The sequence below is a fragment of the Callorhinchus milii genome, unplaced genomic scaffold, assembly GCF_018977255.1.
Source record: "Callorhinchus milii isolate IMCB2004 unplaced genomic scaffold, IMCB_Cmil_1.0 Scaffold18, whole genome shotgun sequence".
Lineage (NCBI taxonomy): Eukaryota > Metazoa > Chordata > Chondrichthyes > Chimaeriformes > Callorhinchidae > Callorhinchus > Callorhinchus milii.
The window spans coordinates 5947839-5961478 of NW_024704759.1; the positions used below are offsets into that span (position 1 = coordinate 5947839).

The 13640-nt window shown below is 47.2% G+C and overlaps 1 protein-coding gene across 1 annotated transcript; it reads left to right on the top strand.

Moving 5' to 3' along the window:
* Positions 1 to 711: 711 nt before the first annotated feature.
* On the top strand, positions 712 to 12611 carry npepl1 (aminopeptidase like 1). The gene is made up of 12 exons (XM_007912550.2): positions 712 to 908; positions 1910 to 2095; positions 3693 to 3863; positions 4912 to 5001; positions 5563 to 5644; positions 6071 to 6213; positions 7427 to 7504; positions 8069 to 8169; positions 9244 to 9367; positions 9897 to 10073; positions 10526 to 10636; positions 11681 to 12611. Exons 1-12 carry the CDS (start codon positions 759 to 761, stop codon positions 11840 to 11842), a joined length of 1575 nt encoding a protein of 524 aa, XP_007910741.1. The 5' UTR covers positions 712 to 758; the 3' UTR covers positions 11843 to 12611.
* The last annotated feature ends 1029 nt before the right edge of the window (positions 12612 to 13640 follow it).

The window sequence follows — 13640 nt, forward strand, 5'->3', positions numbered from 1 at the left end:
AACAGACCGTAAAGTGAATCGGCCGTACATTTGTGGGCGAAAAAACGCGGCAGGCAATTTCCGCACAGCAGCGTCCCCGCAAACAGCCGCGGATTGCAGTGACCAAATTATTGTTTTTGTTTTGTTTTATTTTGAGGGATTATCATCAGGCGCATCATTATGATTATTCATAGTGTGGAGTCCTGTAGCTCAGTGGTTAGAGCACTCGCTTTGCAAGCGAGAGACCTGAGTTCAATCCCAGGCAGAGGGCGAAACCTTGGGCAAGTTTCCTTACTCCACACAGAGCCTAATAATAATCCCTCCAAAACCAAAACAATAATAAATTGGTCATTTTCAATCTACGACTGTTTGTGGGACATTGCTGTGCGCAATTGGCTGCCGCGTTCGCCCACAAACATACAGTCAATTCACTTTACAGTGTGTTCTGTGAAGCGCTTTGGGACGTCCTCCCGACGTGAAAAGCGCTATATCAAATGCAAGGATTATTATTATTATTATTATAGTGTCGGGTTTCATACAGTTCGCGGCAGAAACTGATACACCTGGAGCGGAATTCGTTAGAAATTGGAGCATATTTCAATAATAACTAATAAACAAAAAAACAAACAAATAAATAATTTTTTTTATTTAAAAAAAAGCCACACCCCCCCCAGCGCTGGTTGGTGGAGGGGGGAACATTTGTACCCGGAACCTTTCTTCACCGCTGGCGCAGTGAGGGGGGAGGAGTGCGGCTGCGGGACCGAGGAAGCGGCGGGAAGATGGCGAAGGTGGAGCTGCAGTTCGCGGTCAGCGGCGGCGACTCGGAACCTCAGGGTCGGCCCGTCCTCATCGTGGGCCAACTGCCCCACCTGCAGAAAGCCCCCTGGGCGCAGCTCGTCCGCAAGCTGCAGCCCAAGGTCTCCGAGGAGGTAAATGAGCGGCCGCCGCGGGGAGGCCCGGCCCCGGCCCCCAGTGAGAGAGAGAGAGAGAGAGGCCCGGGCCCGCGGGTCAGGACCTGTCACACCTGGTGCCACTCCCTCCTTCACTCACTCCCTCACTCGTCCCCTTCGGTCCCGGGATCCGTTACTGTAAAGCGCTCTGAGACGCCGTCCGGCGTGGAGGGCGCTATACATAAATCCAAGTTGTTGTTGTTGTTGTCGTCGTCGTTCTGTCGTGGTCTGAGTGAAGGCGCAGTGACGCACAGCTCACAGGGGTGGTGGGGGGTGGGGGGGGTGGGTGTTGGGGTGAGGGGTGGGGAGTGAGGGGTGGGAGGGGTGAGGGGGGTGGGGGGTGAGGGGGGGTGGGGGGTGAGGGGGTGGTCGGTGGGGGGTGAGGGGGGCTGCGGGGTGAGTGGGGGGTGGGGGGGTGAGGGGGGGGGTGAGGGGGGTGGGGGTGAGGGGGGGTGGGTGGTGAGGGGTGGTCGGTGGGGGGGGTGCGGGTGGGGGGTGAGGGGGGGTGGGGGGTGAGGGGGTGGTCGGTGGGGGTGAGGGGGGGCGGGTGAGGGCGGGTGGGGGGTGAGGGGGGGTGAGGGCGGGTGATGGTGGGGGTGAGGGGGGTGGGGGTGAGGGGGGGTGGGGGGTGAGGGGGGGCGTATATTGTTGGTCAGGACAGACACGGATCTTTATTCGGAATTCCCCGTTCTTTTTGAATCGTGCGGCTGTTGGACGTCCATCCGAATGACAGGTGGGACTCCGTTTAACATCGCAACGGAAGGATCCCGTGTTTCTCGTCGCTGTGCCGCCGCCGTCAGCGCGGACTGTACGTACCGGGGGCTGCACAGTTAATTGGACAGGAGTGGCTTTTCCCGACCGTTGAAGGTTCTCCCGCGACAGTCATGGATTGGCTCAATCTGAGCGCCTGCTTTGCTGTGAGTCACGGATGGCCCTTTGACTTATTTCATTGATTACTGATGTTTTTTCGCTTTGTTCAGAACTGGCAGACTGCGTTGAGCACACTGAACCCCAACCCCACGGACAGCTGCCCCCTTTACCTGTCGTACGCTACGGTGGCTGCCCTTCCTACTCGTCTGAGTCGTCACAATACCCCATCGGCAGCGCAATTCCTCACGCGCTTGGTTCGAAGCTGCCTTCCCGGAGGAACCAACCGCTGCATCGTGGTACGTACTGAGGCCCCGATAGACCGCATGCTCACTCGCTCGCTCAGTGAAATGGTCACTGACTTTTGCTTCCTTAAATATGTACCTTTAGTTCATGTTCTCTTAATGCGAGTGCATTAAAAGGCACTTCACAATAAGTAACACCTGAATCTTGTGGCTCTAACTCACTTCTACCTAATTTACAATTTTATTCTATTTCCCACAACTCTGCCCTCATCCCTTCCCCCTCTTCCCAGAACCGTGATAGGTTCCCCCTCGTCCTCACTTTCCACCCCACCAGCCTCAACATTCAAAAAATAATTCTCCCCCATTTCCGGCAACTCCAGGGTGATCCAACTATTAAACATATCTTTCCCTCCCCTCTAAGTATTCCAAAGGGACCGTTCCCCCCGTGACTCCATGGTTCATTCCTCGATCACACTAACAGTTCTTCTCCTCCCCCCGGCACCTTCCCATGTCAGAGCAGGAGATGCAATATCTGTTCTTTCACCTCCTCCCATACCACTGTCCAGGGCCCCAAACACAGTTTTCAAGTGAGACAGCGATTTACGTGTACTAATACCATTATAGTTTACTGTATTCACTGCTCGCGATGTGGTCTCCTCTACATTGGGGAGACGAAACACAAATTGAGCGACCGATTTGCCGAACACCTCAGTTCTATCCGCAAACACAACCATGAGCTTCTGGCTTCTTGCCACTTCAACTCTCCTTCCCACTCACACTCTGACCTCTCCATCCACAGTCTCCTGCACTGTTTCAATGAACCACAACTCAAGCTCGAGAAACAGCACCTCATTTATCTGCCAGAGACATTACAGCCCATTGGCCTCAATATTGATTTCAACAATTTCAGACCATAACAGCTCACCTTCCCCCTCTCCCTCTTCTGTGACCATTACCACATCATCTTGGTCCCAGACACACCTTTTATCTCTCTGGTCTGCCTATTTTGTTGCAATCTCCCCCCCCCACTTTGTTCTGCAATATTAACGCCTCTATTCCCCTGCTTTTTTGCAATCCCCTCTGTTTTGCATCAATTACACCTCTTTAACCCATCATCCCCTGTCTCTACCTCATTTGCTCCTTTGTCTGGCATGGTATAGCTTACATTAGTCACCCCATTGACGCCTTGCCAAACTTGCTCTTCTTTATGTGTATGACTGGACTGTGATTGATGAAATGGGGATGCCTGAGCCTGATCTTTCCTCACCTGAGTTCCATATTTGAGTACTCAGTAACCGATAACTCAATGTGAGTTTAGACAAGGTCACGTTTTCTGGGTTAATGTTTGATCTCGAAGTAGTGAACCACATTTTCTTGTCATCAGAGTAAGGCAGAGCTGAATCTCCCCCCACTTTTCATCTCCCCCACTTTTCTCAGTAAGTCTCAATTGACTGCTGCCCAACTGAGTTTGGCAAGCCAGCATTGAGCAGTGCTGACAAGCTATCCCACCGTTAGCAGCATGGCCGCTCAGCCTGACATGTCTTTCCCTGAAGTCCATGAGCTTCCAGCCATGGAGGGTGAATCTGGAGAGTGACCAGGATCAGGAAGAAAATAGTACGTTGTCCCTGAAGGCTGTGTCTGTTTGTTTCAGATGGTCTGTGAGTATTCTGAGGTATTTGCTTCGGCTTGTGCGATTGCAAGGGCGATTCCCCTGTTTACCCGCAGATCCAGCGCCTCCAGGCGCACAGAAAAGCGTGTCGTCACGGTGGAATTCCTGCTGGTGGGACACAGCAACGGCCTGCTGGAGGAGGCAACTCTCCAGGTAACTAAGCAGTGAATGATGCCACTGTCAGTCATTGGGGAAGCGTCATCTATTGAACAATTCAAAGGGGGTTGTCTGTAACAGTTTTAACTTCTTTCTGTCCAGAGTACATTACTTTTATGAGGTTTAACACCAGTTTGGTGATAGCATGAGTGAACTGTGGACCTACACTGTACTTTTCCAGTGCTGTCTGGCTGTATTGTGGGTGTTGTGTGCAGGAAGCATCAATGAGGTTTAATTCCTATGCTGTGTGCATAATGCACAGGAAGCACTGACCCCATGATCTGGGAGCGTAGACTGGCAGCCATTTTTAGCGCACCTCGTGATAACCCAGTTTTAACTTGTGGACCCAAGCCATGGTGTTATGACAGGGTCTTGTTGCATTCGTAAGAGAGGTTTTATTTTTGTATGAGGGTAATATTTAGAAATGTGGGTGTAATAATGAGCGACATGGACCGCCTGAGACCTTCAGTCATTTGAATGTGATCCAGTGATTTGCACTCTGTTCCGACCCTGTCATTTGTAAGATAGCATTAGGGCAGCTCCCTCCCCTGAGGAGGGAGGACAGGAGGGGACTAGACACTGCTACTACTTTCAGTCTCATCGAAACAGCCCTACAGAATATGTTGGAATGGGCCACAAAGCTGAAGATCTCTCCTCTGACCCATCTCTCAAGCCACATTGTCACATCCAATCATTCTTGCACCTGTTAGACCACAATGGGAACCAGTGATTATTGACAGGCTGTTCATTGTAGCTGAGCTGGATCCTGACCTCACTTTACACATGCACACCATCCGCCAACCTGTCTCTGGATGTCAATGAGGAATGGGCCCATGTCTCATTTTGTCCTCCTTAACCCAGGTACTCTGAAGCCCAAGAGGTCGCGGAGGAGAGCTCAGTGCTGACTGTTGGCTTCTCTCTCCGTTACACATAGAAAATGTTTCAAATCATTCGATGCACTTTCTATATCCCATCGAGAGCATTATTTCTCCCCTGAGGATGTAGAGGTGAAGATTGATGATTGGTGCCTCTCTTCCTCTCTTAGTGTCTGGAGAGTGCCGCTGACGGAATCCGGCTTGCTGCCCGAATTGTGGACACACCCTGCAACGAAATGAACACCGATCACTTCCTAGAGGTGAGCAGTAGTCTGGGAGGTGGCGAAACATTTAACAATGTAAATGGCTGAATTTTTTGATACAGCTTACAATTTTTTGGTGAGTTTGAAGAGGAAACAGACCTAGCAGACTGTGTGTCACGAGACGTCGGAGTGGGCAGTTCTCACGAGACCGCTGAACCACCTGATTGTTTCCATGTTCGAATCCCATCGTTCCTTATCTCACGTACCCCCAAACCACTTTTAACATTAAACGTGTTGTGAATTCTCTCTTGAAACTGCTCATGCTAACCACTTCCCTTGGTTAGCTGTTCCACGTGTTAAAGCGTTCAATTGAAACAGCTGTGGATTGCTAGCTAATAAACCTCTTTAGGATTAGGTCTCCAATAAAATCTCCCTCAGTTGTTTCTTCGCCAGTATAAACAACGGCTTGTGTAATTTCTAGCTCAGAAATTAATTAAATTAGCTAATTAATTAAATTAGTTTTGCATTAATATAAAATGCAATACAGTCAGTTGCCTGTTTCCTTGGTTGGGCTATATATACTGTTGGTTATATTGATCATATTCTTATCATTTTTAGGAGATCAAAATCGTTGGGAACTTACTGGAAATTATCCCCACCATTATACGGGGTGAACAACTGAAGGAGAAAGGATTCGGAGGCAAGTGTTGCTCCATTATCCACCTGAAGGTGCGCTGTGTCGGTCTGTGTTTGGGATGTACCTCGTGAACCATGTCATATTTTGAGTGATACATAATATACTGATGGTAGTATATTTGCACTCTGATTATAGCTCCCTGCACTTTCCCCCATTCCCTTTTATCTTTAAATGTTTATCTCATTCTTTTTATTGCTTTTGGGAAAGCAATGCGTGTTGTGTAATCTGTGTGTGAGAGTTTCTTCTAACTTACCCCTTAATTCTTCCATTCTTTCAGTGACAATTCTGAGCTCCTGGCTAACACTGGGGCCAGACATCTCAGAGAATTCAGACTCCTCTGCACTTTCTGACTTGACCACTATAAATGATGTATCCATCAGTCATTATTGATGATCTGTGGACTTATTGCTTTTATATTGTAATTTCTAGGGATCTATGGTGTTGGCAAGGCAGCAGTAAATCCACCTGCTCTAGCTATTCTCAGTCACACACCAGAAGGTGCGACACAGACCATAGCCTGGGTTGGCAAAGGCATTGTGTATGATACTGGAGGCCTGAGCATTAAAGGAAAGGTAGGAATCGCTGCACTGTATGTGGATGAAAGGATGCATTAGAATACACAGCACAGAAACAGGCCATTTGGCTCAACTGGTCTATGCTGGTGTTTATGCTCCACATGAGCCTCCTCCTGCCCTTCCTCAACTAAGCCTTCAAGGATGTTTGACACCAGTGAGGGCGGGTTTAATTCTGTGCCATGAGCATTGTGAGTGGCAAAGGTTTAATGCCTGACGTTTCAATGACATATCTTGCGCCTCCCCTATCCTCAAAAAAACTTCTCTTCTCAAACTACCGACCCAACTCCTACCTTCCCTTTGTTTCCAACAACAACAACAGGGTGAGGGGAGGGAAGAGAGGAAGCGAGGAGGGGGTAGAGAGTCGAGAGGAGAGCTGAAGGCACGGCTGAAGAGAAAGGTCTTGAGACTGGCCTTGAAGGAGGAAAGGGAGGAAGCAAGGCAAAGGCACTGGGGGATGGAGTTCCAGAGCATAGGGGCTGAGAGGCTGAAAGCCCAGCCAGCGATGGTAGGGCGGTTGGGGTGGGGCATGTGCAGCAGACCGGAGGGTATGGGCAGGTAAGTAGGGGGATAGTAGGTCGGAGAGGTAGGAGGGTGCAAGGCCATGAATGGCCTTGTAGGTGAGGATGAGGATCTTGAATTGTTTCGAAGGACGTGTAACAAATCGTTGCTTCCCAGCTTCGCTCTTTCCTCTCTCGGCACTCCTTGTTTGAACCTCTTTTTGGAAATCTCAGAGCTCTTCAATAGTATGTTAATAGATGAATGGCCTGAGTGTACACCCTGCTCTCGATGACCTCGTGGGTAAGTCCTGATGTAACTCTAGGCTTTCATGACCAGAAGGTTATAGATTTGAATTGCTGATCTGTGCTGAGTTACCTGATCTCACTCTGGGCAGCAGTGGGAACACCTATGTTAGGGAGGGAGAATCAGCTATGGTGCCCTGCTCATGATCACCATCCAGAAACTGCCGGTTAGTAAGTGCGTGTGTTTTGGACATCAGGATCAGGCTTGGCTGTGATAACTCCAGCAGTGTAATGGGTCACTGGGGCTCACTGACTCGTGAATAACGGCCACAGACAAGCTACTAGTGGGAGCACGTGCATCAGTATCCAAGAAGAAAAGATGTGCCGGAAACGCCTTCCGGGGGTGGGGAGGTAAATGTGGGGTGCAGGGGAAACAAGGATATGCTTATAAAGGCTGTTTGCTGTTGCAGACCTCCATGCCGGGAATGAAGAGAGATTGTGGAGGAGCAGCAGCAGTTCTCGGAGCATTTAAAGCAGCCGTCAAGCAGGTGAGGAGCTTCATACTAAATACTGCCAAGTGTAGTGACTGTATCTGTACGATAACACACTGATCATTTGCACTTTCAATAATAATAATATGCTTGCATTTTGATATAGCGCCTTATCACGTCTTCGAGACTTCTCAAAGCGCTTCACAGAATATACTGGTAAAGTGAATTGACTGTAAATTTTTGGAAGAAATGTCTCACAAATAGCACTGAGATGACTGACCAATATATCTGAAGGATTGTTGGGCAGGACATTGGAAGAAACTTCCTTCTCTTTTGACGGGTACTTACTTTAATGACTCATCCAATGGATAGCATCGCTGAGAGAGAAAAAAATACTTGCATTTGAGGCAGTGCAGAGCTTTCCCAGGGCTTCACTGCATCAAATGCAAGTATTTTGTTTCTCTCTCACAGTCAGGTGTAGACTGTGAGACCTCTGGGTGGGGAATGTGGACAGCACAATGCTGTGACAGTATGCTGATCCACTATTGATGGTACATCTTTATTCTCTAGCAGACATGTGGGGCAGCTAGAGTATGTGTTACAGTCCTGTATGTGTTACAGGGGTTTAAGGACAATCTGCACGCTATTTTCTGTCTCGCTGAGAATTCTGTGGGACCCGAAGCAACCAGACCCGACGACATTCATCAGCTGTATTCTGGGAAGTAAGATTGCAATACCTCCACTCTGTTACAATTAGATAATGGCATGTCTAGTATATTTAAGACTTGCCTGAGAGCACGTACTTTTACTGTGATGGTAAACGGTGCCTTTTGCTGATTTGTATCCATTGAGAAATCATTTGTTATTATTCAAATGATGCTGGTATTCCCCGTCTCCTCTTCTAATGGCAGCGTCTGTTATGGGGGCACGGCTTCACGGTTCCTCGTGTTAGCGTCATTCTTGAGGCAGGAACTGTGTGGTAGATTGCAGCTGAACTTGACTTTTATTTGCTCTGGCATGCTGACCTGCTTGAGGGGCGCTATATAAATGCAAGTTGTTGCTGTTGTTTTCATCTGCTACGGGCACACATTAAATGCAAGTCACAGCTTGGGGGGAAGGGTATACTCTATAGTGGATAAGGATCAACAATGGGATTTCCCTTCTCTTTCCCTCACCCCGCTAACACTGCTGCAGCTGACATCAGCTAAGATCAGAAATTAAACTATAAAGATTTTTGGTCCGTATGCTTTTGGTACTGCCTTGTACTGTACATGGGGCCTGGAAAGAACAACTTGCCTAACCTCTCAGGGATTGTACGCTGTTCAGAGGCAGGTGAATATTTAGAAAGTACAGGATATCAAACAGAAACACTGGCTCACAAGTTCACTTCAGACATGTGCTTCCTGGGTCATTAATAATGTTGGAGAGAATGAGAGCAGTGTGTTGGAAGCGAGAGAAGAATAATCTATCAAACTGCAATCTTTCCTGCTCCCATTTGCAAACCAGTGACCAGGAAGAGGAGACATCTGAAATACCTTTGCGTGTGAGAAAATGCACCTTTGTGATTGATGCAATACACTCACTGGTAGATGACAGTAATGTTTTTTTTAAAAAAGAAATGCATGTTGTATATTCTCCATTGAAATATACAGAGTAGTAATACTATATTGTATGTGGTTTGCTGAAGCTGGGGAAATGTTTGCTCCATTGAGATTACCCGTTATCTGTGGTTATCTGTGATGACAACTTGTCTTTTTTTTGCCGAGCACCAACCTGAATGTGCTTTCCTTTTACAGAACCGTTGAGATTAATAACACTGACGCTGAGGGCCGGCTGGTGTTGGCAGATGGTGTAGCTTATGCAAGCAAGGATCTGGGAGCAGATATCATTCTCGATATGGCCACACTCACAGGAGCCCAGGTACACACACTGTAACATTGGGTTTCTGGTTTGCCCCCACCCGATCCCCTGCTCATTCCACTTAGACAAATTATTTAGGGGTATTGAGAGAGGCAGATCAGGTGGCTATTGTCCTGGGCTGCAACATTAACGAGAGTTTAACCCTGGCGGAAGAGAATGTTACATTGAGTGTGAGGTGCGTCAGTGTTACAATGAGGGGGGTGTCTGTTACAGTGAGGGGTGTGTGGTATATGTGTCAGCATCACAGTGAGGGGTATGGCATGTATCAGTGTTATAGTGAGGGGTATGGAGTGTCGGTTACATTAAGGGGTGTCAGTGTTACAGTGAGGGGTGTATCAGAGACATTCAGGGTTTATGGTATATGATTACAGTGAGGGTGTATCAGAGATGGTTTTAGTGAGGTGAGAGCTATAAACGTTTTAGTTCTATCAGAGAAGCACAGCGAGGGATGCGCTCTGTAGTACAGTGTGGTACAGTGAGCACAGGCTGGGCCTGAGTGGGTGTATTAAAATGGATCTGCTCTTTACAGGGTATATCTACCGGCAAATATCATGCTGCAATTCTGTGCAACACTGAAGACTGGGAGGTTGCCTCGGTTAAGGCAGGGAAGAACAGTGGGGATCTTGTCCATCCTCTTGTCTATTGTCCTGAGCTCCACTTCAGTGAATTCACCTCCGCTGTGGCTGATATGAAGAACTCTGTTGCCGTACGTATACATTCTGTAATGGTGATGGGTTAAGTGAAGACTGCAAAACTATTCATATTATATTATCCTTTAGTTGTATATCTGATCTCCAATGTTCAGGGAAAATGGAAGGAATCAAGAATTTTAAACTTTTTCTTTACTGAACTTTGGAAGAGTTTCACCATCTAAACTCAAACAGGCACAAAGTAATATGATTTAACCCTATTGTCCTTTACAAGAGTTCCCTGTGATGCCCAATACTCTTGCATTTCAAAATAAAGCCCACACTATTACGATGAGAATGCTGCAGAGTTTGGCAAGAGGGGGATGTTTGATATAAGCCATTAATGTACTTGTGGATACATGGAGGATTCAAGATGCCTGCGATGAACTCTTAGTTAGGGAGACACTGGTGGGTATAATTAACTCTTATTAACCTTTACCTTCTCACCCAAAACTTTTTATTGTCCTAGGATCGTGACAACGCTCAGAGTTCCTGCGCTGGTCTCTTCATCGGTGCTCACATTGGCTTTGAGTGGCCTGGAATTTGGGTCCACGTGGATATTGCCTCTCCTGTGCACACAGTGAGTATCATGTTTACAGGTTTCAGTCGTGTTTCAAGGGAGTTTTTGTGTGTGTTGTGAGTGTGCGCGCATGTTGAGGGAGAGAGGACTACACTATACCTGTAATAAAAAACACTGTGCTCCGAGACATCACCTCCCTGCGTGAAGGGCGCTATATAAATGTAAGGTGGTGGTGTGCAGTGGTTTACTGGGTGCAGCACTAGGAACGTGGCAGTTACACGCCCGGAACAGAACATTGCCATTCAGATGTCCTAAAGTCTAAACACAAGTTCATACGGACCAGAACTAAGACTGTGCTTAAATCTCTCCTTTAAACCTGTAAGACCTATCTCTTCAACCATCTTCCTCTCTTCCCCCCCCCCGCGTCCCCCCTCCCCCAAACTCAGGCTTCCAGTCAATTGTGTGAAGTGTTTGAGATGTCCAAAGTGAAAAGTCATGATATAAATGTAAAATGACGCTTTATTGGATTAGTTACAAGTTCCACTCTTTGGAACTCCAGCCCAGTCCCCTCGCTTCGCTCCCTCCCTTGCCTCCTTTAAGACACATCTCAAGACCATCCTCTTCACCCGAACCTTCGGCCCCTCCTACCTCTATGTTCCCAGCCTTTGATCCCTGCTGATCCCAACCCCCTGCTTGGGACCAAATCCCAAACTGTCCAGCGCCTTGGGATGTCCTCCCGACGTGAATGGTGCTATACAAATGTAATTTGTTGGCGTTGTTTAATCATGTGCACTGCCTAATGGAAATCCTTTCCGCAGCTAAGTGCGAGGTAAGTGCTGTGCTAAAGAAATCTGCAGCCCACTATGGCTCTGTGTATTAATGGCTTTCACTGTAAAATGCAGAGGCAAGTTCAGCAAAAATGACTTAGCAATCTGATTTATTCACATAACTGATTAATGTTAACACCACTGCTTGGTACGTTGCTTTTTCTTCCCTTAGGCCTTGCACAATTTTACCATCTTCCTCTTTTAACTATGCTGTGTATTAACAGTGTCGGTGGTTAAACAGATACTGTTGACAGTAAATGTAACTTTCTGTTTGTAGGGAGAGCGAGCGACTGGTTTCGGAGTTGCCTTCCTGCTGGCTCTGTTTGGCCGCGCCTCCAAAGATCCCATGCTGCACCTGGTGTCCCCGCTGGGAGTGGACTCTCACTGCGAGGGCAAAGGGGGAAGCGGCAATTTGTTTAAGAGGCGACGACTGGTGTGAAGAGCGGAGGGTGTGCACGTGTTCTGATCACTGAGCTAATAATCAATCCATCAGAAATTGAACAGTTCAGGTAGAATTGCTCCTGGTTTTGGTGCGTTTCCCTCTTTCCTATAGTCACCCGAGCGGTGAGGCTTGCTCATGGGGAGGTCACCACTTGTCAGTGTGTGAGGCGGGATCTGAAAGCCTCGTCTCTAAATGCGATCCAACGAAGATTACAATTAAGATAAAGTTGACTTTTCAGATATTAATCGTTGTGCCATCTCTTTCTGTCCTATTGACACTTACATTTGCCTATCTAAATTTATTTGTGTGACTACTAAAATAGGTGAGAACTCTACTAAAATTGGGTGTGATGCAGTGGCTGAGTGGGGGAAGGATTGGACGGCACCTGTCGATTTGAATGTATCCCAGATTGATGTCATGAAAAGCTCCTTTCTATTTTGGAGGAAACTTTCCACGAGCAATACAGTGCCGTTTTACATCATTCGGTCTGTCCGTCCCTCATGAGAGATTGTTGTTGAAAGCAGAACCTTGTGTAAAAGGTTACGTTATGTTCTGTTCATACTTGGTCACTCAGTGTCAGAATTGCAGACACTTTCTGGTGTCTCTTATCACTACCCAAACACACCTGCCAAGATCTCTGCCCCCAAAACCTCTCGGAAGTGGCTTCACCGAGAATGCTGCTCCAAACCGTTCAGCTGCATGTTTGTATTGAACAGATCGGAGTTGATGATTATGTAATGACTTTAATAAATCATTTTTCACAGTTGGTACTTGGCAATATGTTTAATTCCCATAACCAAACACTTTCCATTTTACCACCTCCTGCACATGAAGGGCGCTCTATAAATGCAAGTTGTATCGCTTCATCACAAAACCCAGTGCGAAAATTGCAGTAACTAATATTTTTGAAATGAATTAAAATCACGGGGCTGTGTACGGTGAGTGTTCCTCAGCTCAGCCCCTCAAAGAATTTATTTTTAAATAGTTAGCCAGGTTCTGCACTGACACATGTGGAAACCCATCACTATGCTTCAAATCCATACCAAACTTGCGAGTGTCATCCACCCCACTTAAATAGGGAAATTTCAGAGATATATATTGGAATGGAAACTCACTGAAGGGATGCAACCTGCTTACCTCAAGAAATTCACACTTCATTCAGTTTCACACTTCTTATTGTTTATTCAACATGGGTAGTAACAAAACCATTGGTTTGGACAACTAAACTTCCTGATGTTAGAACCTTTCCAACATCCAGGCTTTTAAACATCACCCATTTTATGATTGTTCCACAATTCTACATCTGAGTCCAGGAACAGTGAGAGCCCAGAGGTTGAAGAATTGAGCTGGGAAAAGCTCCCTAAAAACAACCTTGGACAATCCAGAGCCTGTCAGACCAGCGCACGAGAGCTGTGCTGCCCACAAATCTCCAGACCCATCGATGTTGCTCTCAGCCCTGGGAAAGATGGTGGGGTGGATACCTTACAAGAATCACATGGCAAGAGGAGGCAACCCTCGTTCAGAACTGTCTCAATTCTGTTACAGGGAACAGATTCATATTTCTTTCAATCAATGAAATCTGAGTCGATTGTAGAATCTGTGTTGGGCAGGAAACTCTGCTGGTTTGACTGTTGCGAAAGTCTTTAACACAACAAGATTTTACTGGTTCTGCACTGGAGTGGTCTCCAAAATCCTATTAAAAAACCCTTTGGATTTCCTCATGTCCTCCATTCTCCACTTACTTCTGTGGCTGATGGTTAGCAGCCAGTAATATTGAAGGTTTTCAATAACTTTC

Bases quoted from the DNA above. Each gene is read 5' to 3' on its own strand.
- npepl1 (XM_007912550.2), top strand. From the start codon at position 759: ATGGCGAAGGTGGAGCTGCAGTTCGCGGTCAGCGGCGGCGACTCGGAA. The intron at 3,864-4,911 runs GTAACTAAGCAG...TTCCTCTCTTAG, and splicing joins TGGAGGAGGCAACTCTCCAG to TGTCTGGAGAGTGCCGCTGA. The intron at 6,214-7,426 runs GTAGGAATCGCT...TTGCTGTTGCAG, and splicing joins GCCTGAGCATTAAAGGAAAG to ACCTCCATGCCGGGAATGAA.